The sequence below is a fragment of the Vanellus vanellus genome (assembly GCF_965231255.1).
Source record: "Vanellus vanellus genome assembly, chromosome: 14".
Classification (NCBI taxonomy): Eukaryota; Metazoa; Chordata; class Aves; order Charadriiformes; family Charadriidae; genus Vanellus; species Vanellus vanellus.
Window position 1 is genome coordinate 9,803,659 of NC_138919.1, and position 26,252 is coordinate 9,829,910.

The window sequence follows — 26,252 nt, forward strand, 5'->3', positions numbered from 1 at the left end:
ACTTATGGAAAAATCTAACTACATTAACATCTGCTGTCTCTTCTCCATCTGCTCTCTTTGGCCGTGCTTTTGTCCATCTGCCAAAAGTACTAGTTTTCCAAGGGTCTTGTGGCACATCAACCATCAACTAAAGTTCACAATTTCTTTTGTTTTGGTTGGCACAGCAGGATGTATGTGTCCCTGCCGCTGCTCAAGGACTTGAAGCAGAGTGATGGCTGTTTTGTAGTTTGAAAGATGTGGGCATAGTAAGACAAGCAACAATAGGGTGAGTGCTGTATCCGGAGCTGATTTTGTATTGGCAGGGTCCTACCCTAACTGGGAAAACACCTTCCTTGACCAAGCGGCCTTCTGAGCCATTGAAATGAGTGTCTGAAGGATGTTGAAATCTGTGCCATTGAACACAGGAGATGGTACCTGCTGTGATGCTTAGCCTCTGGACCATGGTGGGCTGCAACACACAGGTGAGGTGTCCAAAGCTCCTGCAGAGCCAGCAGTCTGTCAGCCCCGTGTGCTCAGTCATCCCGGGGAATGGGCTCGTTTGGTCTGACAGTGGGAAGGGAGAGTTTCTAATCCATTCTCCTGCTTTGCTTAGTAATTCTTTGCTCTTCTTTTTTTTTTTTTTTTTTTAAATATATTATCGTTTATTATCATTCTGATGGTGACCACCCTTCTGTATGCATCTAGCAGAATAGTGAGCATTTGGATAATTCCAGGCAAATGCCCTGTAGTTTTACTTTACAGTGATGGAGCAATGGAGAAAGGTGGTTTTTGCTTGGACTCCTGCAGAAAAGGAGAATGGAGCGAAGCTGCTTCCTGCGACAGCCTTGGGAATCAGCTGTGGGGCTGAAGTTGCCATGCTCCTTGGTTTGGCAGCCTGCAGCTGCCTGTGGAACGGGTGGTCTGAAGAAGTTTCTTTGGCTGTGTGCCAAGGGAGACGGGTGCCCAGCTGTTTCAAATGGGGATGAAATTGGATTTTTGAGCCCACTGGAGCATGAGGAGTATTTATAATTTCTGCTCTTGTTCTGAAGACCAGTGTAATGTTTGTAGTACTGCTGGGCAGGTTTTGATTTCAACTAAGAAAGCCCTCAAACGCGCAAAGGTTAGAGCAGGAAAAAAAAAAAAAGGAGCAGCCCGTACTTGTAGAGATGCCATTTTCTGACAATTGGAAGGTATTATTATTGAATAATTAACAAGCATTACAAAAGAATATGTCACAGAGCTGTAATTAATATTGAACAGAAATTCGTTTCCATTATCTTCTTGTAGTACTGTTTAAATTCTTGCTGGTCTCAGGACAGGTAAAATAGATGGTCCTGTAAAAACTACCAGGTCTTTTTGAGGCTTTGACTTGTGATGCAGATTTTGAAGCTGTTCACCACCTCTTGGGGCTGTGAGCTGGTTTGGAGCCTGCAGCGGCACAGCTCACCCCATCAGAGCGGCAAGTGTCTGCACCAGCTCTAGGCCCTCGTTTTGTCTCAGGCATACGTGATCCTGCATGACTGCCCAGTGATTACATATTTCCACATGTCATCAATAATTGTTATGTATTTTATTATGTGACAGGAGGAAAAAATCTAGTTTTATAGTACAGGGATTGATTTATACCTGGTCCTCAAGGCCAGCACATCCAGTACTTTGTATTTAGAGGAAGGTCTGTGTGTTTGTTGTTGCTTAGTGTGTGCATGCGCATAGTTCTGGTTTGGTTTGCTGTGTCTTTAAGGTACCAAGCTTTGCTAGTGAAAGAACATGAAAATATGTTCTCAGTACAAAAAGACAGCAAATCCCTCCATGCTGGGGAGAAAATCAGTTGTGTCAGATAAACTGAAACTGTGAACATTTGCCATTCAGGGCTTGATTGCACATGGTCCATCCATCTGTGTAGTATTTATAGCACTTCCTTGATACAGAAATCATACAATGAATAACTTTTCCGGAGAACGGAGCACTTTCTTATTGTTGGGAGGAAATGCTCTGCATGATGCAATGAACACCTTTCGCAGATAAATGCAAGCTCTTATTGTGTGCCTTTGTGAACTGATTAGGGTTTTCTTTAACTTGCCTCACAAAGCCTCTAGAAAAGGAGCTGTCTAGCAGCGCTGTATTCCCACGGCTGTGTAGTGGGTGATGCCGGAGCGGTGGCTGCCTGCATGGTACGGGCTCTTCCCCTTGGCTTTGGTGTCTGAGTTGGATTCCTCAGCCACGCATGCTGTGTGCAGAGCTGGTGCGCATCAGGCTGCTGTGGTTTGTGTCTCTCCTGATTTATATGCACATTAGGTTATTTCTCTGAAAGCAATTTGAAATTGATCTGGTGTTGCCTTTTGCATATTGCAAAAATGAACACTCATACCGCCTAATCCTGGCTGTTGGTGGTGGCACGGTTGGTCTGAAACTGTGCACTCTACAGCTTTAGAGTGTATTACAGTGGGACACCCCACAGCGAACGTGCTGGTTTATTGGAGTTTCCCCTTGGTCAATATTGCAGCCATAGTCTTTCACTTCTCGTCTTCAGCGTGCAGGATACAGAACTCTACCTGAAAGATTATGTGAGAATTTGTGCCTAGATTTTCTAAACTGGGCAAACCCAAATGCACTTTTATGCATGAACATACTGAACTTACAGGCAAATATATATGACAGCTGCAAGTGAAAAATGTGGAGAGGCGGTCTGCAGGTATGTAGGCTACCGGGGATCTGGCTGAGCAGGTGTGTGTTGTACTTGCAAAAGCCTTTAAGAGTGTTAACAGGCTGTCATTAAAATCCAGTCGTTATTACAGATGGCTGTAAAGTTTTTCCAAACTCTCTGTATTTGTGCTAGCTACAGCGAGCGGCAGCTGCTGTTGGGTCTGTAGTAGGTGACGGCATCAATTTATTCCATGGTCGTCTCAGTAAATTGCAAAAGCTCGGCCCCCATCTCTGCGGGAACCAGGGCTTTCTCTCCTGAGATAGGGGGAACTTCGAATTTAATCAGGCTCACAGTACCTGAGCCCGAGACCCTCTGTCACCATAGTGGCTAATATACCAAAGAGCATTTATTTTTGGTGACAGATTTTAATAAAACACACTAAAAGTGGAGTTTGGAGAATTAAAATCCATGTGTTCAACAAGGAGCAGCATTCAAACACTCTCATTACGTGCAATTGCTCTGAGCTTAAAATGTTATTTTTGCATTAATGTTATATTATTATTTTTAGCATCAATGGCAATCAGTATGTAATTGACAGTGATGTCATGGACACTCCTGAGTACAGACTGTTCTTTCCCAGTTTGGGAGTATTTGCTTGTTATTGCTGAATTGCAGCAATGCACACATGTAGAAGAGGCCCCACAGTCATTAAAACTCTCCCTGACAGGGCTCTCACCATTGGGTACTTGGCAGTTAACCTCTCCATGTATCTTCTGAGGATCAGATAAAGTTAGAAACAAAAAATTCTGTTTCTAGAAGTCCTTCTCTCAGGCCTGTGTTCTGTGATAGATATCCACAGTGTCACAACTGAGCTTTGAAATGCGGTGCTACACAGTGATGAAAAGTCTCCAAAGGTTTCTTTATAAAGGCTGTAAACAGTTTGGTTTTAAAATGTAGGAAAAACCACTGATTTTTTGATCCGATCCTGCGCTTCTGTGTGAGAGTGGAGTGGCTTTCATTGGCATCGGGAGCAGGAGTGGGTCATTACTGAGCTACAGACGCGACCCTGGTGTAAGGGTGCGCCATTTGCACTATCAGTCCCCAAAGGGAGGCTGTGTCACTCTGGGACTGCCGGAGAAGCACGGGTAGGATAACACAGAAAGGGAGTCTTTTGCCAGGAATGTAGTGGAAGTACAGTTGAAATACATGCCCTTGGGTGGCATGTGTTGTATATGAGACCTGTAATATTGGGTAATTGCTATAGAATAGCCTCCCAAATGAGCTGGCTTTGGATAGAGCCTCTTCTGATCTATGTCTGTTTAAAGGTGACTTACTCTATTGCAAAGACCAAAACGGTGCTTTCTATAATAACTTTTTTCTGAGCTCTGTGGATGAGATTCAGTCTATACAACAACAAAAAATATCAGCATCAGCTGTTGGCTTGAAAATACTGCTTTCATCTTTGTGGATACGTACAGGCAGTGCTAATAGGCTCTGTGCTTCTAGTTTGGTCCTGGTATAACCTTCCATTTTTTCTGTGTATTTAATGTGGTTTGCAAGTACAGAGAGAGACAAGAAGGTGCTACTAACGAATAGCAAGACAAATGTTGAAAAAGATGATGTTTGAAACAGCGAACCTGCTGATGTCCTCCCCATGGTACTGTCAGAACCAGGAGCGCCTGGTTTCAAGATCATCTTTCTCCAGGATGACTTTGTCCTGACTTGAATGTCTTAGACATCCATGGCAAATAAAGTCTGCAATTAATCCAGCACCGTAAAAATTAAATATCGCAGAGCAAGTAAAACCCATCTTCCTGGAGCCAGCTGAAAAATCAGATGTGCTGCTTTTGTTTGTACCCCTGAACTTCACGAATGAACACAATTTATTGTCAGCAGCTGCTGCTCTTTTAAGCTCAGAGTACTGAGCTTCATTTCCCCTGCACTGCAAACATGTGTACGTTCTGCTGTCACGTATGGATCCTATCTTGAAATCATTATGCTGTAAAAATCATGCTCAGCTTTGGTGAAAGTTATTGTGAGAAAGAAATGCAGGTGAAAGGTGGATGGAGGTTTCTGGTTTAGTGGCATTTAACACTTGCATCAACAGGTGTGGGATCGTGCGAGGCTGAAATTTGACTGTCCAGCTGTGGTATTATCTTTATTTTTCAATGTATATCTATAGCTCTTGGTTGGTGCAGTTGTTCTGCAGACTGTGCTTTATTTTTAGTCCTTGCTCCTCCCAAAGAGATGTCTCTGCAGACACCACGTGTCCTCCATGGCGGGGAAGTTTTGTGGTGTTTGCTGTCCCTGCGGGCAGGGAAGAGTTACAGCCGAGCTTAGTTTTGTGTCTGCCTTTGAAGCATTTAAAATTCATTTGTCTTTTCAAATTCCAGCATGTAGAGTTGGAAAAGCATTTCCCAGAGGGGGGCAAAGCCCTTGAAGGAGGAAAACAGTTTAAAGAGGTGAACCTTACACCAGTAAATCTGCTGTTTACTTTGCTTTTTTCTCCTGAGGTTTCATCACTGCTTTCTGCCGCTCTCTTCGAGCGCAGTACATCAGCCGGGTGGGAACGTTCCACTTAAACACCCGCAGCTTCAGCCCCCGCCAGTCCGGGGGGAGCTGCGCCGCTCGACCGGCCGCTCATGGGCGCAGGGGTGGTAATAGAGAGAGCAAAGATCCCGACTGAAATATCACATGCGTATCATGTCAGATCCTGTTTGAAACAGGAACGGGCCCAAACCTCAACCTTTGAGGCTTTGTGAAGCTCTAGAGAGGTTTGGGTGGAGGAGGAGGGCAGAGCTTGGGACAGGGCTGTGCGCTCCTCGGGACGTGTCGGGGGGGGGGGTGTCTGTCACTCTGGTTCAGGCCAATGTCTCGTTTTGTGGGTGATAAGAATTACCATGAAAAAGCAACAGTGAACATCTCTCCCTTCCTTTCCCCTTTATCAACATGTCATTTACTGTACAGATTAGGATTTAATTTATTGATTTTTTTAGCTTAAATACAAAAATCATTTAGCAAAAGTCAGACTGTGAGAGGGAATGTTGCCAAGATACACAGAAATATCCTATTGCGGCATCGCCTTTACAGACCTTGGAAAGAGTTGAAGGAAGAAGACAGATTTATTTTTCTTCCCATCATTGCAGCTAGATATTTTGGCCCGAAGTTGCAGTGTGGTGGAATGCTCCGGTTACCAATAAAAAGTACTTTAAATTGTATTAACGATGAAAACTAATGATAGGGATGCTTTGCATTACTGTGGAGTGGTGTCCCTCTAGCTCTCTGTGCAATGTTGCTGTTGAAGCCCAGCAAATAAAGTTCACGTTTGGTCTATAATAGTTTCCTTCATATTTCACATACTTAACCTGTTGAAATTTAAGGACTACTTGTAAAGAACAGCTCAGGCTGTGCTTGGGATATAACATTTATATTAATAGAATTAATAGCATCTTGGATGCCTCTTGTATTTAAGTTTTGTATAACTGGGGGACAAAACACTTGAAAGATGAGAGACAGCCCTGGGCGACCCGCTGTGGCTACGGACTGCACCATCCACGCAGATCTACCTCAACCCTTTTGTGTATCATTAAGTTATTCTCATTTATACGTCCGGATACCTGCAACTCCAGAGAGCTCTGTGGGTTCCTGCCTACGTTGAAGGGCTGGTACAATGTCCTGCTCTCAAAAAGGGAACAGTAAATGTGTGTTAAAGGGTAACTGCAGCGTGTGTGTTCTGATTCTTTGTGGTCAGTGTAATTTAAATTAGGCACATAGCTGTATATATACACACACAGAGCCATATATACATATATGTATATGTACAGGAGTGTAGGGCATCTTGCATTTAATTATTTGATGAGGACAAAAGGTGAATTCCGGCACCGCTTTAGAGGAACTGTGACAGCAGAACAGTTAAAGTTTCTGAGCTGTTTCACATATACAAATACAAGATCCAGGCGCATTAAAATAAAGCAAGTCGAAATATACAAGTGGCATAACTAACCTGAGGTTTTGGAGTTGGCTGAATGACAAAGGGAACATAACACTTATCAAACATCTGAAGTCTCAGCGGAGTGGCACCTCAGTGGAGGTGTTTTGGGTATGATGTTAATAAGCTTTACCTTTGTCTCGCTCTATTTGCAGTTTCCTGCTGGGTTTGGAGCCATCTTTGTCTTTGAAGATACATTGGAGAAATAGGCTAAGTGAAGGGAGCGGGGCTCTGAAAATTATTGTGGGGGCTTTTTTAGTTTGGTCATTCATGGGAATTGAGGGCTGTCTTGAGACTATTTTTGTTTTATTTTCTCTTTGGTGTCCAAAGAAGAAGAATGAAGCTGGTGAAGGGTCTAGAGCGCAAGTCTTATGAGGAGTGGCTAAGGGAACTGGGGTTGTTCAGCCTGGAGAAAGGAGGCTTATGGGAGACCTAATTACTCTCAACAACTACCTGAAAGGAGGTTGTAGCGAGGTGGGGGTCAGTCTCTTCTCGCAAATAACAAGCGACAGGACAAGAGGAAATGGCCTCCAGTGGTGGCCAGGGGAGGTTTAGATTGGATACTAGGGAAAACTTATTCACTGAAAGAGTTGTCAAGCATTGGAACAGTCTGCCTGGGCTTGAGTCGCCATCCCTGGAGGTATTTAAGAGATGTGTAGATGTGGAGCTTAGGGACGTGGTTTAGTGGTGGACTTGGCAGTGCTGGGTTAATGGTCGGACTTGATTATCTTAAGGGTGCTTTTTCAACCTAAATGATTCTATGATTCTATAAAATTGCTATTTTTTTTCTCCTTAAAAAATAAGACAAAAAAAGAATTTGATTTCATGTATGCCCTTAAAAATCAGAAAGATAGTATTTTTTAAAAAAAATGTGTTCTCTCCAAACTAGAAATATTTCATCTGAAAAATGTTTGCATTTTTGGCTTGTGCATTTTTTGGTTAGTTTTTTGTGGTGTTTTTTTTTTGTTTTAACTTCTCTGCATTCCTCCCTGTCTGACAGCTGAAGCTACTTGCGAGCTGGACATATTCATGAAGAGAGAGTCACTTCAGTCACTCACAGAACCACATCTTCTAATGAATAAACTATTCAAACATTTCTTATTGTTGAGCTGCCGAGGTCAAAGTGATACTGACTCCCTGCATGGCCTTGGATAAGTCATTATCTCCCTTTCCTTCCTCTGCAAAGCCTGACTGTTAAATAGTTCCTTGCAGAAGAGGTGTGAGAAGCAATTAGCTAATGCTGGTAAAATGTTTTGAATACAAAATGTGGTTCATAGCCGCTAAGGATGGCTCCTATCAGTCATCATTAGTAGATGCTGTCATTTACCAGCCTCTGATTTTTGTTTAGGTCTTTCACAAGTGGAAAGAAAACAGGACGGACTCTAAAAGTCTATCAATATTTATACCCCTGTGTTGGGATGTTTTAATAACAGTTCCCCCTTGATTTCATCTGCTGATGATCACTTTAATAAATGGAGATATTTCCTGTTCCATGAGCCTAAAAATTGTGTGCCCCACAAGCCTGAGGGCTAGTTTCTGTTCTTGGAGCAAAGGTAGCTCAACCTCACCCACTCCTGACTATCAGACAGGTTCCCATTTGATAGTAATATACACATATAAGTGCCTCTCGGTTTTGTTCTAGTCTGTTGCATGTTTTCTAGAGCAGACTGCCATGTTCTCGGTTGTCTCTAGGATTCATGGGATAATCTTCCTTTCTCTTTGGTGTTGTAAACTTGCTCTGCTGTTGATGGGCTAGGACAAGTTCCTGTGGTAACAGGTGGAGGTGCGGGTGAAATGGTGAAGCAAAGCATTATTCTGCATCAGACACATATTTTACATGGTCTATTCCTTTTCCTTTATATGATATATTTTAAATGTTGCAGTCTGTGTATCTATCAAAGCATGCCTGGTGTGGAGAAGAGGAACGTGACAGTTAAGAGCCAACATCTAAGCCTGGCTCTGACCCTCCTGGGGAGCCTGAGTACCTGCAGCTGCTCACCCTCATGCACAGGGCTTGTTGCTGCCACAGCTTCCCACCTGCAGCAAGGCTGCAATGCACCCTGTAGGAAACACTTTTCCAAAGTTTTATTATGTAGAAACTCAAAAAAACCCAAACAAACAAACAAAAAAAACCCCCAAAAACCACCAACCAAAATTAGGAAGGGTTTGGTTTGCAGCAAAGTTACTTCACTGAAAGCAAGTTTGGGCTATAAAGTCATGTGGTGCCTTCTGCAGAGGAATGGGGCAGCTCCTGGGAGCTCCTGCGGTCATTAACACAAGGAGTGAAGGAAAGCGTTGACGGACCTGCTCTTGCTCCATTGAAACCTGCGTCGGTTTTGCCATTGATTTTTCATGGTGTTGGGGTGAAGTCTCTGGTTAATAATTGCTCACAAACCTGCTGTGTCTGAGATGGGGGTTGGACTCTGGCTCGGCGATGAAGGGGGTGCAGGCAGTGGTTGTCTGCTCTGACTTGGGCAGCTCAGAGGCCTCTCAGCTCCGTCTTTGTTATGAACCCTGACATGGGGATTTTTTTTCCGTATGTTGGATTGTAATTTATGTATGTTTTCATGTAAGAAATGCTTGTAATGCATGGGCTGTGACTATTTTTAGTAAGACGAGTATAATTTTTCTCCCCATTTATAGGATGGCTATTTTTCCCACCGACCGAAAGAGAAAATGCGAACAGACAGCAATAATGAAAATTCAGTCCCCAAGGACTTTGAAAATATTGATAACAGTAACTTTGCTCCCAGGACTCAGAGGCAAAAACACCAGTCTGAGCTGGTGAAAAAACCCCTTAGCAAGCAAAAGGAGCACTTGAGAAAGAAACTGGAAGAGGAGAAGATGAAGGAGAACTTGCTGCTGGGGAAGAACTCCAATGAGGTGGTGCAATTCGGTGATCACCCCGGAAAAAACAGCAGCAGCAGCAGCAACAACAATTTGAAGGACATTCACAGGTCTCCCAGACAGCATCATTTAAAAAAAAATGGAAACAGCTCCCCTGAACTGAGATACGACCAACCACCAAAGTGTGAGGTAACGGGCAAAGAGGCAATCTCAGCTATGTCCCGGTCTAAAACTAAGCAGTGTCGGCAGGAGATCGCAGAGGTGTATTGTCAGCACAAGCATGGAAAGCTGATGCCGGAGAAGGTGACGCGTTTCTGTACGCTGGAGGGTAAGTTGGTAGATGGTGAAGGAGAACACGGTATCTCGGGAGAAGGATTCTATACAATTGAAATGGCCTTCTGATGACAAAAAATGGCTTTATTGCAGGAATGTATAATGCACTTAGTCTGTGAAGATGAGGGAGGGTTTGAGGATGTTTTAAACAGGGAGTTATATGGATGTTACAAGATCCTTGGTAGAGTCCTATACAATTTCTTTTCACTTCCACCAGATTTTTATTACACCATGCGATCTAGGTATTTAGCTGCTACTCCTGTTTCTTTTAGTTCTTAATCTACAGACGCAGAGAAGCATAGTCGAAGTCTTGCTATTCTGTACAGGACTTGTGTGCTTTTGAGGCATCAGGGAACAGCCACGGTGCATTTTGTTGCCTTATGCTGGCATTGCTGTTATGGCCATATGACCATTTTTCTGGCACAGTGGAGTGCTAGCTAATAACCAGGACTGCTAAGCATTTTGATAACCCAGATAATTATCAGAGGTATGATTAGAAAGAAATCCAGAAGTATGGGTAAAAAATCCAATTTTGTGTCTCACTTCTTTTTTTAATGTTCTTCAGTCAGCAAAAGTAATTTCCAAAATCACTGTCATCGTGTCAGTTACCTTTGCTAGCCGAAGCCAAGCTTTGATTTGTTGCTTTTGGGTTCTTCATGCAGTCAGATGTCTCAGCTTGCTGTTGGTTTGCATGTGTGAGCTGACCTTTTTCTACTTTTCAAGAAGAATGTTTCACATGCCACCATTCATTTAGCTGTAAGCTTCCCATACAGTAAAATTCCTTTTTTTCCTCTTTTTTTTTTTTTTTTTAAAGCGTTGATCAGTTGATCAAAGTACGTATTGATCAAGGGAACAGCATTATCCGCAGCAGCACTTGTTTTTACAGCAGTCCTAAGTCCCCATCTGTAATTGACACTTCAGCCCATGCATGTAAGGATATGCTGGTGTCTTTGTCCGAGCTGAAAGTGCAGAGGGACATTTACAGACAAGAGAATAGGTCTTGCTTTGAGATTGTACAGTAAACATGGTGAGCCATGGGGATTAGGGGATGTTTAGTTTCTTTCATTAGGAGTACTCGATTACATCCTCTAACCCCCACGGCTTGCACCATCGCAAAGCAGTGGTTGCCATTGGGTGGTTTCAGTGTGAGAGGGAGGAAGATCCGTGTTGCTATTGCCTAAATTAGTAGGCTAAACTCTCTGTAGAGACAGCGGGGAAAAAAGAAGGTGCCCAAGAGGATGTTTCCAAACAAGAGCTTCTCTCTGTAATGGGAAGCTTAGACTTTTAATTTAGATGATGCATATCACCAGGTGTGAGCACCCCATTTCCCACTCCAGTGCACCTGACTGGGTTTTTTTTTCGTTTGTTTTGTTTTTTACCATGTCTCTTTTGCTGTTTGTTTTTTTTTTTTTCCTCCCTTTCTCATCTTATAGTAATACTCAAAATCGTTAAGCTGGGTGGGCAAACATTGGAGATAAAGAATTAATGGAGCAGGCAGAAGATTTGGTGTTTAGAAGCAGGGAGAGGGGCAGCAAAGGCAGCACAAGTTGAAGGGAAGATAAAAGACAGTAGAGAGGTAAGAGAGTTGAGCAAAACCAGACACCAGTGACAGGAATCAGTGAGTAGCCCAGGGTGCCCCTGAGGTTCCCAGGGTACCACTGTGGAATCCACTGTCATAAGCATCTCCTTGGTATCCTTCCCTCTTCTTCTCTAATGACAGGAGAGTCAGCACTGGTCTTTGAGAAAGCTGATGCAGGTCAGCACCTTGTAGACACTGTCCTACGCTTTTTGGGATCAAGAACGTATCTTAGTAATGTCATCAATGCTACACACCTTGTGTAGGGTAAATGCATCACATATACAAATACACAAGTCGTATCCTAGAGAGAGCTGGAAGACGTCCTTAGTGGGGGAGCACACCGCAACGGTGTACAATTTTGCACACACCTATGATTCCATCCCCTGCCTGGTAATCTGTCTCCCAGGGATGCAGAGTGACTTTCCGGAAGTTTTTAACAACTGCCATACTTAAAAACAGGGTTCTCAAGAAATATTTATTGCTTCTTTTTTAAATACAGAATTTCTCATATGCCCTGCAGTCAGGATAATACCATGGTCTTAGAACCAAGAACAGTGTCACCTTTTACACTTGAAGCCTTCCAGCATGTATGTACATTGCACATTGGTATAAATGCTTCCTTTGTAATGAGGCGTAGTAAAATGTCCAGGAAATCTGGGACCTACAAAGATAACTAGAGAAATGGAGAAGTTGTCCAGATATGGTTTTATTGTAAAATACACATAGATTTAGTAACAACTCATAAAGTATGGATATAAAACACATTAAAAAATTAAGTGTAAAAAGACTGTGACTACAGTTTTTAGGTTTGCAGTGCTAGAATTTCATTTAGATTTTTATTGTGGCAGTGATGCTTGTTTAAAAAGAGTAATTGAAGGATGTCTTAGCTTAGCCAGATGGATCCTATTGGAAAAGGTTGACTTTTCTTTACCTCAAGGTTGTTTCTTCCTGCCCATGCTGACAGCTGAAGTTAACCACTTCAACAGCCAGGTTTCCTTGGCAGAAAATCTGGACATCCTGTGTTACATTGTTGTGGTTTAGGCCAAAATCCACTACCTCAGGTCCCCAGATGGGACGGACAGATGCTCCCCTCTACCCCTCTTCAAAGAGAGAGGCAGAGGAGGAAAAAGAGACTTATGAGTTTAGAAGGAACTAAACTACTTTAATGAAATATTAATAATAAAATAAAAAAAAAAATGAAAAATATACAAAACTGTGTCAGCCTCCCAAGATGACAATCACGTCACCGGCTGGCACTGGGGCAGTCCCAGGCTGGACTCAGTGACGGACAGGAACTGGATTCCAGATCTGCATTCAGGATCGGGATCACAGGCAGACGAACAGAGCCCTCCTTAGACGTCGGCCATTGAAGGAAGAGCGCTGACCCTTTGATCCCTCAGCTTTTATACTGAGCCTGAGGCAGATGGGATGGAATACCCTGTTGGTCAGTTTGGGGTCACCTGTCCTGTCCGCTCCTCCCCGCAGGTGGGACCCCACTATGCTTTTCCGCTTCTGACCCTCCACCGGGGCAAATAACAAAGTGGGTTGGCCGTGGGGGTTATAGCAATAAGTACAAGCAGGAGCCTCTCTGCATCCCGTGCCGGGGCATCAGCTGTAAACATTGGTCTTATCACTCAGAGAGTGAACACTGTCTGCACAATATGCAGTTAATTTCAGTAGTTAGAAGAGGCCCAGCTAAGAAACAAAGTTAGTGAACAAAATTGGTTCTGTTTTACCTCAAACCAGGACATACATACAGGGTTGCTCTAGAGCAGATATGGGAGCTTCACTGTGGGGAAGTGATAACACAGCAGCATGTTGAATGGGTCACGAGTTGCTTATGCAGGAGGCGCCAATGCACAAGCAGGTTGGAACATCAGACCTACAGAGGAGATCAGACTTTGAAGTCACTTCTCAAATGTCTGAATACAGGACTATCAAGACAGACATGTAGGAACCCCAAAACTGAAGATGTCCAGTGCCTACCAGAAGGCCTTATAATACATATAACTTGGTAAGTCCCCTAAATTTTACAGCCCTGTTAAAGATACATGGCCTGAATTTAAGCATGTTGTGGTCTCAGATCTCTCCTCCCCACTGCAGAACATAAGTACTGCTGCTGTTCACTCACAGACTGGCTCCATCCCTCATCAAAGGTGTCTTCATCAATTCCAGAGGTCCTTTAAAGGAGTTGAACTTGGTTAGGAGATGTTTGTGAAGCACTGGAGACATCAGCTTTTGGGGACATAAGACACCTCATAGTTAGGATTGCTCACGGGGGGTGATCTGGATAGAGATCTTGCCACTTCATGCATCAAAAAAGCTATGCGCTTTTTGTCAGCAAATGTCGGACCTCTGGAGACCGAGTCTGTCTTCAGCATGGGAGTGCTATTGCTTTCACTTTGGTTTGAAAAAAGATTTCCTGTCTGTTTTCAGCAGAGTGTGAAGTATAAATACGTATGCATTCAAGTAGCACATTCGTCCATTATCCCAACATATAAACGTGTTCCCAGTGCTATGGTTTCCATTGAGATGTCATCCAGCATTTAATCCCCTTGGATCCTGTCTCAGCTGATCAAAACCACAAAGTTGCTAAGTGTAGCTATCAATCATGGACATGACTCCATCCAGCTGGATTGTCATAAATGTTAAGCGATACATTCGCTTGAGTGGTTATCAATGGGAACAGGATCTTACAAGCTGTTTCTCTTTTCTTTTAAATACTTCATTGTTTCCAAAGGCAACAGGCAAAGGAAGTTGAATATAACTATCTTTAGTGTATAAAAGAAAGGATTGTTAAAACCAAGAGCGTCATGTTTACTACCCGTTTGAAATGCAGGTGTTATTTCCATGAGAACAAGAGGATATGGGCTGCCGTTCCTCTAAGGACATTGCAGAGACAACACTGCTGAAGCAGCAAAATGGGACATGGCAACTTTACCAGTTACCTGACTTGCAGAGTTACCTGACTTGCTGGCATTTCCCAAGAAGCGGGTCCTGAAAGCAGGGCGTAAATTCTATGGAACAGGGGATTGGTGTCAAAGGCTTTAGGTTCAGCCTTATCCAAAGTCATGGCTGAGATCAGGACAACAGTCAGCTTGCAAGCCATCCTTCCCTCAGAAGGGAATGTTTGGGAGTTTGCAGAAGTGTGTTTTGAGAGGCAATGCAGTTGATGAAAGTAAGAGGGGAAAAGCAGCTTCAGCACAAGGTTATATAAGGAAAGGGCAAATCCAGTGCTGTTCAGGTTGGGGAGAGGGTACAGGGAGACATCCTTTTGGAGAGTTCATTTCTTCTCAGGAGACATGATATGGAGGTCAGCAACCTGTGAACAATGTAGTGGCCCCCTTGCTGGGGCCATCTCCAGCCTGGTCCTATACAGGCCGGAATAGAGACACTGATTCCCCTGGTGTGCCAGCTACTGCCCACCAAAGCTGTTGGTGGATCTGGACCAGCTGCCTCCCTTCTTGTCCATCATTATACATGGCCCTCCTCTTGTGCAGAGGTACTGGGAAGAGCAGAAGTTTCAATGTGAATTCTTGGCTCTAAAATAAGCTTCACTCTGTACCTAGATGAACTCCTCTTTGACATAGCACAAGTGACCTGATCTGTGCCACGTTTCCTGCAGCAGAATCTCTTATTGCCGTGGGCAGGAGTACAGTTTAGAATGGCCACTGTGGCCCTGACTGCTGAGATTGCTGCCCAGATTATTGGGCAGCAATGCAATTACAATTCCACAACTCCACATTTCAACATGCATATTAAAGTTGTGACTTCTACTTGCAGCCTTCCTTCTGCAATAAAAAAGACCACCAACTTCTGACCCAGTGGCTGGATTCAGTCCCCGAATTCTCTATTTTTCACTCGCATGGATCATGGTAGCTTGTAGGTCTGAATCCCTTGCCTTGCAAGGTTGCTGGATATGTAGCACAGTTGCTCCTTAGTCCTTGGCACTGGGTCCGTGAGTCATCGCAGGCGTGGCGTCAAGTGATATCTGCATCAGTCCTCCTCTGGGCCAGCTTCTCCCCAGGGGAGACTCTGGCCTAATCCTTATCGTTAATTACCCAACTGGGTTTATGCTTGACCCAGATCTATGGCCCTAGATAGACCAAAAGTATGTAACAGGATTTTTTGAGGGGTGTTTTCTAAGATGTAGTTCTGGCAAAAGAAAAGTCCCTAGGAAAGCAGAGAGCCACAAGTGAGCCTGATTTATTTCCCTTTGGCTCTTCTGTTGTCCTTTCTTAGTTTATAAATCAAACAGGTTTTCTGCTACCTTCATCCCTGTGGGGTAAACCCAACTCATAAATAAAGTAGAAAAATAATCAAGCTACCCTCATTTCACATCATTCATGAGCACTGAAAGAGTTCTTTGCGGATTAGACCGCTTTCTCCCTGGTTGCTTATTGATAATGCTGCTCTGGCACATTGAAGCAAGAGCTTTCAGTTTCTTACAGGCTGCTGAGAAGAAAATTTTCCATTTCATTTTAGAAAACACAGCTTTCTTTTGGTTTTCAAACAGAGAGAAAAGGGCTCTGGAGCTCTGTTTACTGAATAATATGCACAGGTAATAGCAATCTGCATGTCTATAATGTTTTTTTTGTGATAACTTCAAACACTCAACGGAAAGAGGTATGATTTGCAGGAAGGGAGAGGATAAGCCGCTAAGATGCCAAATACTTATGGGGTGGAGCAGAGCAATTCTTCAAGGCATGGAAATGAGAGCATCCTCTATATAGTTTTAAAAGAATGAGAGCTGTAACTAGGCAAATACAGAATTTCATCTGCCCAATATGCCTGCGTATGTGTAGAGTGTCATATAAGCATATGGCTTTGTTTAGCTTTCACAATTTTGGCAGTGCATTTTTTGGACTCGCTGGGTTTGATTATTGAACCCCAAATTTCTCTTTTTCTCCTGGTTTCAGGATTCCCAATAACATTGGCTGCTGCTGCTTTTCTGTATGTCTAAACTGTTAGTGTGACAAAATTACTGTGGTGAGCTATACACGGTTTAAGGAGCATGTAAGAGCCACTGCACGTGCAGCCCAGACAGCGTTTTAATTTGCTGCACCACAGATGACTCCGGTTGCAATAAATTTACTGTGAGTAGACTAATTGCAAAATAACCCTAATTGAGTAGTTATCAGCGAACAGCATCCTGTGGAACAAAACTGCTTACAATTAATAGCATTTAAGCCATACGCTGGTATTCTGCAGAACACTAAGATGTAATTACACCGTCTACAGAGATTGTGTTCTGTTCGGGAAACCATGTTTCCAGCGCTTCTTTCATTATAAAGGGCTGTTTCAAGATTCAGTATTTGCATTTTAGGCAAAATGAGTTTATGAAATAAGTAGTGTGTCTCTCCCCTCCCCTTACATGTGTAAAGCAGAACCAACTCTAATAAAGTCAGTGAAGCTGTGGCACTATAAGGAGAAAAATGAGATCTCGGGGGGAAAAACTTATGTTGCCAGTGATTCTCAGATTAACTCTTATTATGGCCACGTGGGCAAGTTTGGATAGTTAAAACTAGGATGTAAGTAATGAAAAGATACTTCATTGTTTTGGCTGAGGATGGACCCTACCTCATTGTACGGATGAGGACTGGAGTGCATCATTTATGTGATGAAAATGCACGTAAATGCTAGGACCCAACGGGCACGTAAGCCCCTGTCACCAGACTGGCTGTGCCAGCAGGCGTCCCACCCTAGGGCCACCTGCGTTGCTGTGGGGTGACCAGTGCACTCTGGTCAACTGAAGGGAGTGATGAGCAGCCTTGATGTACGAGCTGCCAAAACGCTTCCCCCTGCTCACAGCTGAGTTGTTCCCTGGGAAGAGGGCCAAATGAATGAATTATCCTCAGAAACGGGATCTGGCCAGTGGGTCAGAAACATGGATAAGTTTCTCTGCAGAAGGAAGATCTGCGTACACCATGTACAGGAGCTGGAATTGCTAGAGATGTCCTTGTGGCATCCCAAAACAGGGTGACGTTGTTTTGCCACCTCCCTGCACCTCTGGGGACAGCTGCAGTGTAGACGACAGGAGACTGGGGTTTCTCAGGGATGAGCTTGGGGCGTTGCAGAGCTGAGGGATTCTTCTCCCAAAAATAAGGCCGTTATGAGCACAGGCTGGCTCTGTCAGTGCTGTCTGGGGTAGTTTCAGCTTTGGTTTTAGAATAAATTCAGTGAGGGGAAAACTGTGTTGGGTGTCTGTGCCAATTAATCCTTTCATTTACGTACAGACAATTCCTGTCTAGATCATCTGCAAGTTTAGAAGTGGGAGAATGAAATCAGACTGATGTTCCTCAGTTTTTTCCACATGATGCTACTGTCTGGTCACGTTTTTCCACGTTAGGTCTGTCTGGTCACCTGTGGATCTGGCTGCAGAGTTGGTCCCTGACAGGCCAGGGCAGCAGACTTGCAGGAAAGCATCTTGACAAATGGCATCTTAAGGAAGTGCCGAAAGCAATGCATGACACAAGGAATGGAGGGCAGAAGGGCTGGAAAATTTATGGTCAGCAGCCCTAGTTCTCACCAAGCCTCTATTTTGGGAAATGATACTGTTTTATGGAGCATTAAAGGAGGAGCGTGGGCAAGCGTGGGAGAGGATAATGGCTAAGTATGTCCTCGCTTCAAACCTCCTGGGAAGAGAGCGTGGGGGTAGCAGAAGCTCAGTGAATATTTTGATAAAGATTACTGTGTATGTACAGAGATGAAAGAGAAGTACTTAAGCGATTGCTAATGCTTCCCAGTGATCCTGAAATGTGTGGACAGAGTGTTAGGGGAGAGAGTCGAATACAACTATGGCTAGAGAAAAGTATTGGTACAAAGGTATGAGCTGGGAGGGGGATCAAGGAAAAAAAAAAAGAAAACAAAGCCAACCAATCAAACAAATAAACCCAACAAACCCAACCTCCCCCTGTAGTAGGAAAACTTGAGCCATCCTGGCATTCATGGGTTTTTTTCATATTTAAATAGGTGTTGGACCTCTGGAGTGGACTCATTACAGTGATTTTAGCAGACAGACCTTTAAGAGGAAACATGACATCTAGTTATCTTACTATTATTCAATGCTAAGCAAGCAGCTGTGCGATGTCAATGCACAGTAGTGCTGCACTGAGCTTGAGCTAAGGTTGCACAGGCAGCCTCAATGTTCTATTCTTTCCTAATTTAACTTTGCAACCATAATAAAACTGTGTTAAGAATGTCATTGTTATGTACTAATTATAAGCAGGCAACAGCAACGTTCAGATTTGCCTAAAATGTCACCAAGGACACAAGGAGATTGCTGGGGCTGACTCGCTAGAAATTCAGCTCTGCCTTTCTAACCATTGCACTTCTTTAATTATCATTACTTACCGAAGAAATACTCTGTTTTCACAAGAATCTACAGCTGATGAACTATTATTTTGAGAATGGGGAAGTATCGTGTCCCAGAAATCCCACGCTATTTGCAGCTCGAGGTCGCCACAGTTTGGTTTGAAGTCAGTAGCGCTAACTGCATTACTTTTAAAATGACTGGGGGGAAAAGTCTTGACATTTAATTTCCTCCTCCTGAGCTGGGGCAAAGAATTTTCCTCTTTTGTGGCTTCTTGAAATGGATGGCTTAGCTATTTACAGTTTTGTTACAGAATTAAGTATATAGGAATACACCCCTTTTCAGTTAGGTTTTTGAAAGGGTACGTTTATTTGATGTATTTCAGGAGTCGCTGGGCTTTATGAGACCAGTGGCAGTTTTGTAATGTCTTGCCTTGGAAATGAGGAAGAGTTGTTTAAGGGATCTACTCTGAATTAAAATGCCAACAGTCTAGGCATGAAGCCAATCTTACAGGACATTAATGCCATTTTAAGACTCCAAACCATAATTTAGTTGTTTCTGTTGCAAATATTTCTTAGGCAGTAGGCAGTTTTAAAACATCAGTCTTTTTTCTCCTTGGGTAATCATGACTTCGATAGAAAAGTGAATGACAAGAATCTGTAGCTGAGCAACCTTGGAAAAGATTTTGAAATTGCTCAATGTATATTTAGTCTTCCAAATAAATGCTCGTCTTTGATAGTTTGAGAGCATGTTAGAAGTGAATAGCCCTGATTCCCCACTCGCACTGTTTTAATATCCATGATATGTCACTGATTTGTCATCTAGTTCTGTCAAAGAAGTTACTCCCGATTGGCGTCTTTGTAAGGGAGAACAGAGTACTCCCAACTCCCAGTCCCTACTGCTGTCACCATCGGGCTTAGTTAAGTGCACATTAAACTCTGAAGTATTCTATTTACAGTTTTACTATAAAATAGGATATTTGTTTTAAAGTCCTGTCCCTGCTGAAAGGTTCACGGCAAAAATCCATTCTTTTCCTTCTCTGGTTTTCTCATCAGCCTCCAGGAAGGCCTAAGAATTTTTCAGTCCTTTCTCCTAGAGCTTGCTGTAGCTGAATCATCACTACCGTCTCTTGTGTTCGGTGCTTACCCATCTGTTATCTTCCTGTGGATGTCACTGTAAGAATGGTGGGAGATTTAAGCCAAAACCCAGAATTATACTGCAGGAAAATCATTATTAACTCAAATTCTGCGGTTTATTGAAAATAATTTGAATAGTGATTGTACATGCTTTCAAATTGGGAAATTTGTAGGGTTTGTTCTGCAGCACTGAATTGCTTGTTGTCTTTTAAAACAGAATTTCTCCAAATTGCTGTTCTCATGATAAAACATAGTCTTCTATGGGCAGCGCTGCCAGGAGAGCATTGGCTGTACTCCAGTGGCTGCATTGCCCTGCCGCACCACTTTCTCTTATGCTGCCACAACTTCTCTGGTCATTAAAAGTTTTGAAGAAAGGCCCTTCTAGCTCCTAACGATGTGCTTTATCTAGACTGAGGAGAGTGGGTGCGTTTAGGCTGTCAGTGGGTGGTATGTATTAAGCTTGTCGGTAAGCATATAAAGGCTTGGTTCAGAGTTGGGTTCAAGTTTCCTATTCATCATTACTGCACATATGCCCTGGCTGTGTTTTGGAGGGACCATGTTGTTCTTCACAGGCAGTGAAATTCAGTGAAAACTTCAACTTCACACATTTTTCTTAACACTAGTATGGATACTGCCTTTGAGTTATGCCAGGAGTTTAGAAAGAAAAGCCTGTGTCCTCATGAATCAAAAGCTTTTATTTAGACACCGCCATACCTTGTGTTATTCCCTGAGGAATCACTACCATGGCAAATTAAGATTCTTATAGGAAGACACCCTTCTGACCTCTGTCATGCTGATGGTTCGGGGACCAGCTTTGTGAGTTTGAACGTGAATTCTTTATGATACCATAAAGGTGTCACGTCCTCTTTGTGTGGATCAGCTTGAAGCAGCTCATCTCCCACTTTCTTGCTAATTCCTCCGGCTTGCATTTGCTTACTTTAATTACCAGTTGTCCTTGAGGCATGATAGTCTGCAACACTTGAAGGTCTTGTCAGGGAGCACCACAAAAAAAAGCTGTCTGTCGAAAGGATCTTTTTCTGCAAATCTCACTGGAAACCTCACTACTCAACTGAAGTTCAAGGCAGCCTTCCATGCAACTTGAATGTAATTGCTTGTATGGTTCTCTCTGTTGCAAGGTGATTGCTTCTCTTTTGTGCAGACTTTCTTGCCCAAACTAATGGTGAAGTGTTGTCTGGAAATCTTGATTCATTTGTAGAACTCATTAAAAGTCCTAAGAGAAACACTTTGCTGGTGAGAATGCACTTTTGTTTGTGACCAGCTGTAAATAGCAGCTTAAGCAGTCTCGCTGCTTACTCACCTGTGGTTTTAATTGGAAATGAAGGTTTCCATCCAGTCAATAGATATCACAGCGCAGTGGAGTATTTTAAACCATGATGCTTTTAGACTGAAAGCTTCGTGTATGCAGTGTGTTACTGTGCTGCATAATATTGTTGAGCTTGACAGTAGCATGACTAAACAGTACCATACATTTTCATGTTCTCCATCTATTTGTGGGCTGTGATTCATTCTGGGCAATTTACTGAATAGTAGGGAGGAAAAGGGAATTTTAAAAAAGGAATTGACTGCAATCTAGATTTTACCCGCTTGTACTTTCTCTTTTGCATGGCACCAAGGTGTAGGTGCTCTGGAAAAAATTCACTAATATGTCCGGAAGTTTCTGAACAGGTTGAGGATCTATCCCGAAGTCATTCTCTGAGAGTCTGAGAGTCATGTTCTTTGGTCTCTTACTCAAAAACATTGTAAGAAAAATACTCCCTTACAGAAGAGAAAGCTGGACAAGAGAACCCAGCCTAGTTCCGTTACCCACCTTGCCAGAGTAAGCAAATGGCTAATGAGGGGTGTGGAAGAGATTAATTGTGAATAAGACTTCTACATAACACACACTGGCTTTGCCAACCCACAGCAGAGGGAGGCTACGTGGAGCTGATGTGTTTTTGTAAATAATTCTACCATTTTCTGCCAGGAGGTGAAGGTGAACCCAAGCTTCCCATGGACTATTAACAGCAAAGTGGGTTAGAGGTTTAACTGATGTACATTGTGCTAGCTTTGATGACCTCACTTAAATGATGTCTTATTTCAGTAACTTTATTTAGTAACCTTTATCAGTGCACCCTAAAATATTTCTATGCACTTCTATCTCCATAATTTTAAGATCATCAAGGAAAAATAAGACGGTTTTGTTCCTACAGGAGCAAGCAAAGGTGCAGAAGAGAAAAGAGGTTTTCAGGGCTGGGGGTTTTTGTCTTACCAGTCAATGGAAGTCTATGGTCCAAAGCAAAGCACATACATCCGGTATTTTGGGAATAAGAACAGTTTTATGGCAGTTTGATTCTGCAAATGTTCTACTGGCAGATTCCTGAAAAGCAAATGGGAAGATCTCTTCCATCAGGCTCCCGAGGAATAATATGAGGAAGCTTCAGACATCTCTGGCATTCTTCACCTAGTCAGCAAATAGGAAATCTATTCAAAATGGTCCACTTCTGGATCTTCTTATTGAGAAATCCCATTAGATTCAGCTCATCATTTACAATTGAAAAGGCTGCAGTTAACACACAAGTTCACGCGTTTTCATTTCTCTCGATCAGTTATGGCCATTTGTGGGCATAATTTGCCAAACATGCAGACGGGATCATCTTTGTGTTCTTCGTGATGTTTGGTTTCTATTGCTGCAGACTGCAAAATTTAGGAAAGAAACATTAGGGAGTCCCAGTGCAAGCTTGAAATGGCTCAGAGTTACACTGGAATCCATCTGAGCAGAAGTCTCATTTAGAAGGAAAAAAAAGTATTCTCTTGTGGTCCCTATGATGAAAGAATATTTTTTCAAAGTCTATTTATTATATTATCATCTGGGCTTGTGATTACTCAGAGAAGTCATTAGAGAGCTCCCAACTAAAGAGTGACAGTAAGAATATGCTCCGTTACACCATATCATAAAGCAACCATATAAGCACTAACTAAAAAACAAGCCCTAGACTAGTACTATGGAAGCTTGGGTTTCATTCCTTCATGTGTCACAGCCTTGTTGGGACACCTCAGACAGCTCATGCCACGTACAGACCAGGGGTAACAGATACTTAACTCCATTGCAAATACATGCAGAGGAAAAATGGTGTGTGGTGGTATTTTTCTTAGTTTGGTATTTAAGTGAATTTTAAATCTTGTTTATCAAGAGACTTGGAAATAATTCTGTTACAAAATAATAAAAACTTATTGTGAGTTTGCTGAACAAAAGTATCTTTAAGGAGGAAAAATGTAACTGAGTTTCTCTGAAGTCACTTAATTTAAGCGCTAAAATCTATAGTTCTATCCCTGAAAAACTCTGGCGTTTTGCTGGGGGGATGAGGGCAGGCAAGAGAGCAGTCCAGCTGTAGGTCCACTCTGACTTACTGTACCTTCAGCGAATTTATTAACACGTCGCTGGCGACTGTTCTCCAGCCACGTACCACAGTGATGCATAAATTTGAAATTGGAGGAAAATTTTTCTGTGGCTTCCCCTCCATTTTTATCTGTCTCACTTAGGAGCTTCAACCTGGTACAGGAACTTGAGTGTGATTGCTGCTGGTTGATGGCTGCTGTAAGAGGGGTCAGTTGCGCAGTGTATCAATTGATTGCTTCTGCATTAGAGACTTAGGAAATGCACGTGTCATGGTTTAACCCCATCTGGCAACTGGGACCACGCAGCCGCTTGCTAACTGCCCCCAGTTGGCATGGGGGAGAGAATCAGAAGAGTAAAAGTGAGGAAAGAAAAAAAACCTCGTGGGTTAAGATAAAGACATTTTAATAGGTAGAGGAAAAGCCGCGCATGCGAGCAAAGCAAAACAAGGAATTCATTCGCTGCTTCCCATCGGCAGGCAGGTGTGCAGCCATCCCCAGGAAAGCAGGGCTCCATCACGCGTAATGGTTACTTGGGAAGACAAATGCTGTCTCCGAACGTCCTCCCCTTCCTTCTTCTTTCCCAGCTTTATATATGGAGCATGATGTCCCGTGGTATGGAATATCCCCTTGGTCAGTTGGGGCCAGCTGTCCCGGCTGTGTCCCCTCCCAAATTTTGTGCAGCCTCAGCCTACTCGCTGGCGGGGCAATGTGAGGAGCAGAAAAGGCCTTGATTGCTCAGCAACAACCAAGAACATTAGTGCGCCTTCAACACTGTTCCCGTCCCAAATCCAAAACATAGCACTAAAACAGCTGCTAGTATGAAAGTCAACTCTATCTCAGCTGAAACCATGACAGCTCGATAGTAACTTTCTCTCTTAATCTGGCAGCTATTAGCATGTCTGATATTTTTGCACCAAAAGAAATCCCTTCCTTTTGTTTCAGGGTGGCCAGGAAGGGAAACGTGGTTTTAATTACCAGATATTTCAAAGACTGCCCGGTGCTGTATTAGTTTCCACAGTAAATTTCCTTAGGTAAAGTGACAAAACAGTAATTTTTCATTATGAATCAGCTATCCATGAAAGATTTGATTTAGGTCAGAATTTATTACCCTGCGGAACTGAAGCCAATATCTAACATAATGTCAGCTATCTTGATATTAGAGAATTTTAATGGCTATGCAATTTTACTCAATGATGAAGTTATTTCAGTTGTATAGTATACGTCTAGGCAATTTGATGTACAGAGCCTTGAGGTGAAAATTGAATAAACATGGAAAATGGTGATTGATTGGTGGAAGGTTGCAATAATGTCTGCCTTGATATACCTTTTATTGTTAAATTATTTATCTAATGCAATCTCCTACACTTTTAGGAGTCTTTAAGTTGGCATTAAATCGATGTTAAAATCTTCACTCAGAAAGGCCTTATAACTCAAACTGATAAATATCTTCTAATATATCAGGAGGAATAATGATCCATCTTAATATCTGAAAGTAGGAAAGATATTATTCTTTCTATTTGCTATAAATCCCTGTAGGAGGACTGAGCCATAAACTGGAAGAATTAAGATTAGGAGACAGAAAGAAATATTAGAAAGAAAAAGTACAGTAGTAGTAGTAGTCCAGGGAATTGAGAGCAAATTCCGTTTGCTTAGAAAGATGAGTAAAAACTTTCGCCAGGACTGAGCAAAATATGGTGAGTTGACATTCCCATGCTGGCCATCCTCAGGGCACACACAAAGCCTTCCAGAGGTCTTCAGACAGCTCATTGCTGGAGGCCAAGAGAAGAGAAGGGCCACAGTTCCTTTATCTGCCAAGGCGTCTCAAGCATCCACTCCGGATGACTAAGCCTACCTGTGACTGCTTTGTGCTCGGGGTATAGAAGGGACATATGGTGGATCAGTGGAATAGAAACATGTGGCCTTAGAAGAGCTAGAAACAAAACCACAGGATGGCGTTTGGGTTTGTCCCTTGGCGCGAGTGGATAAAGACTGATCCCGTGCAAAGGGCCATCTAAACAGCCCATGTACTGTGAAGCCTTGGTGCACTTATGCTCTGCCCTGCGTGTCCTCTTACATATGTTCTCTTGCCTAGAGTTTGCCTAAATACAGATTAATAATTTTGTATTGCATTGTCCAGAAAACAGAGTAGGTAACTTGTTGTTTTCTTGTCTGCCAAGCGTTATATGGCAAGGGCTTGGATTATTTATCTAAAAGACAGATAATAGGATCGGTAAGCATAGCTGAAGCTGCTCTTTTGCTGTCTACGTACCAGTTTAAACACTAGAAAGGAATATTAAGTACAGGCAATCGGCAAAAAAGATAAAATCCTCATTCAGATGATGACTACGCCTAGGGAAGAGTGGATGGGAAGTACAAGTTCCTTTCCACCTTAAAGGTGGCGATATTGTTGAACTCTAATGCTGGAATTTTCTTATCGTATGGATGAATAAGATCTCCAAATGAGTTTTCATCTTCAAGCATTACAATTTATCTAAAACTATCGAGCTGCAGTAGCACAAAGCTGCCTTCAAACCTTCATGAGTTTGTCCAGAATTCAAGCAGAACATGAAAACCTTGCATCGTCCCTGAATGATACATTTCAAAGCTGATGAAACATATGTCATCATCAGCATCGGTCTTGAGTAGAAATAATTGTGATTTGACCATTTTCTTTTCACTATCTTAGTTCAGAACTGAAAATGATAATTGTTAGCTGGCCTAAATTGCCGTAGCTTCGTTTGGATAAAGCAGTGAACCTCACTGACGCTGCAGCTCTTCCAGAACGCCAGCATCTTCCTTTTGACCAGCATTTGCCTATGCTGAGGCAAAACACTGAAAATCCTACATTTCTTCAGATTAATTGGATTAAGCTAGACTGGAAATTGCATAATACTACAAAGCAGGTATTTAGCATCCCTAAAACTTCAAGCTTCAAAGAGCAGTTTCCCCAGCAGTTCAGGCTCCCTACCTGGGCTTGTTTATTGCTTTGAACACGCAGACATACTTTTATGATTCATAATCATCCATAAAGAAATTCA

The 26,252-nt window shown here is 42.7% G+C and overlaps 1 protein-coding gene across 1 annotated transcript in view; it reads left to right on the plus strand.

Annotated features, from left to right (window-relative positions):
• XYLT1 (xylosyltransferase 1) overlaps positions 1 to 26,252 on the plus strand; it is a gene marked incomplete at both ends in the record, with an annotated part of 207,026 nt that overhangs the window by 99,242 nt on the left and 81,532 nt on the right. The window contains one exon of the mRNA XM_082490446.1: positions 9,255 to 9,786. Coding sequence (XP_082346572.1) covers positions 9,255 to 9,786 — 532 coding nt within the window. The remainder of the gene's footprint in view (positions 1 to 9,254; positions 9,787 to 26,252) is intronic.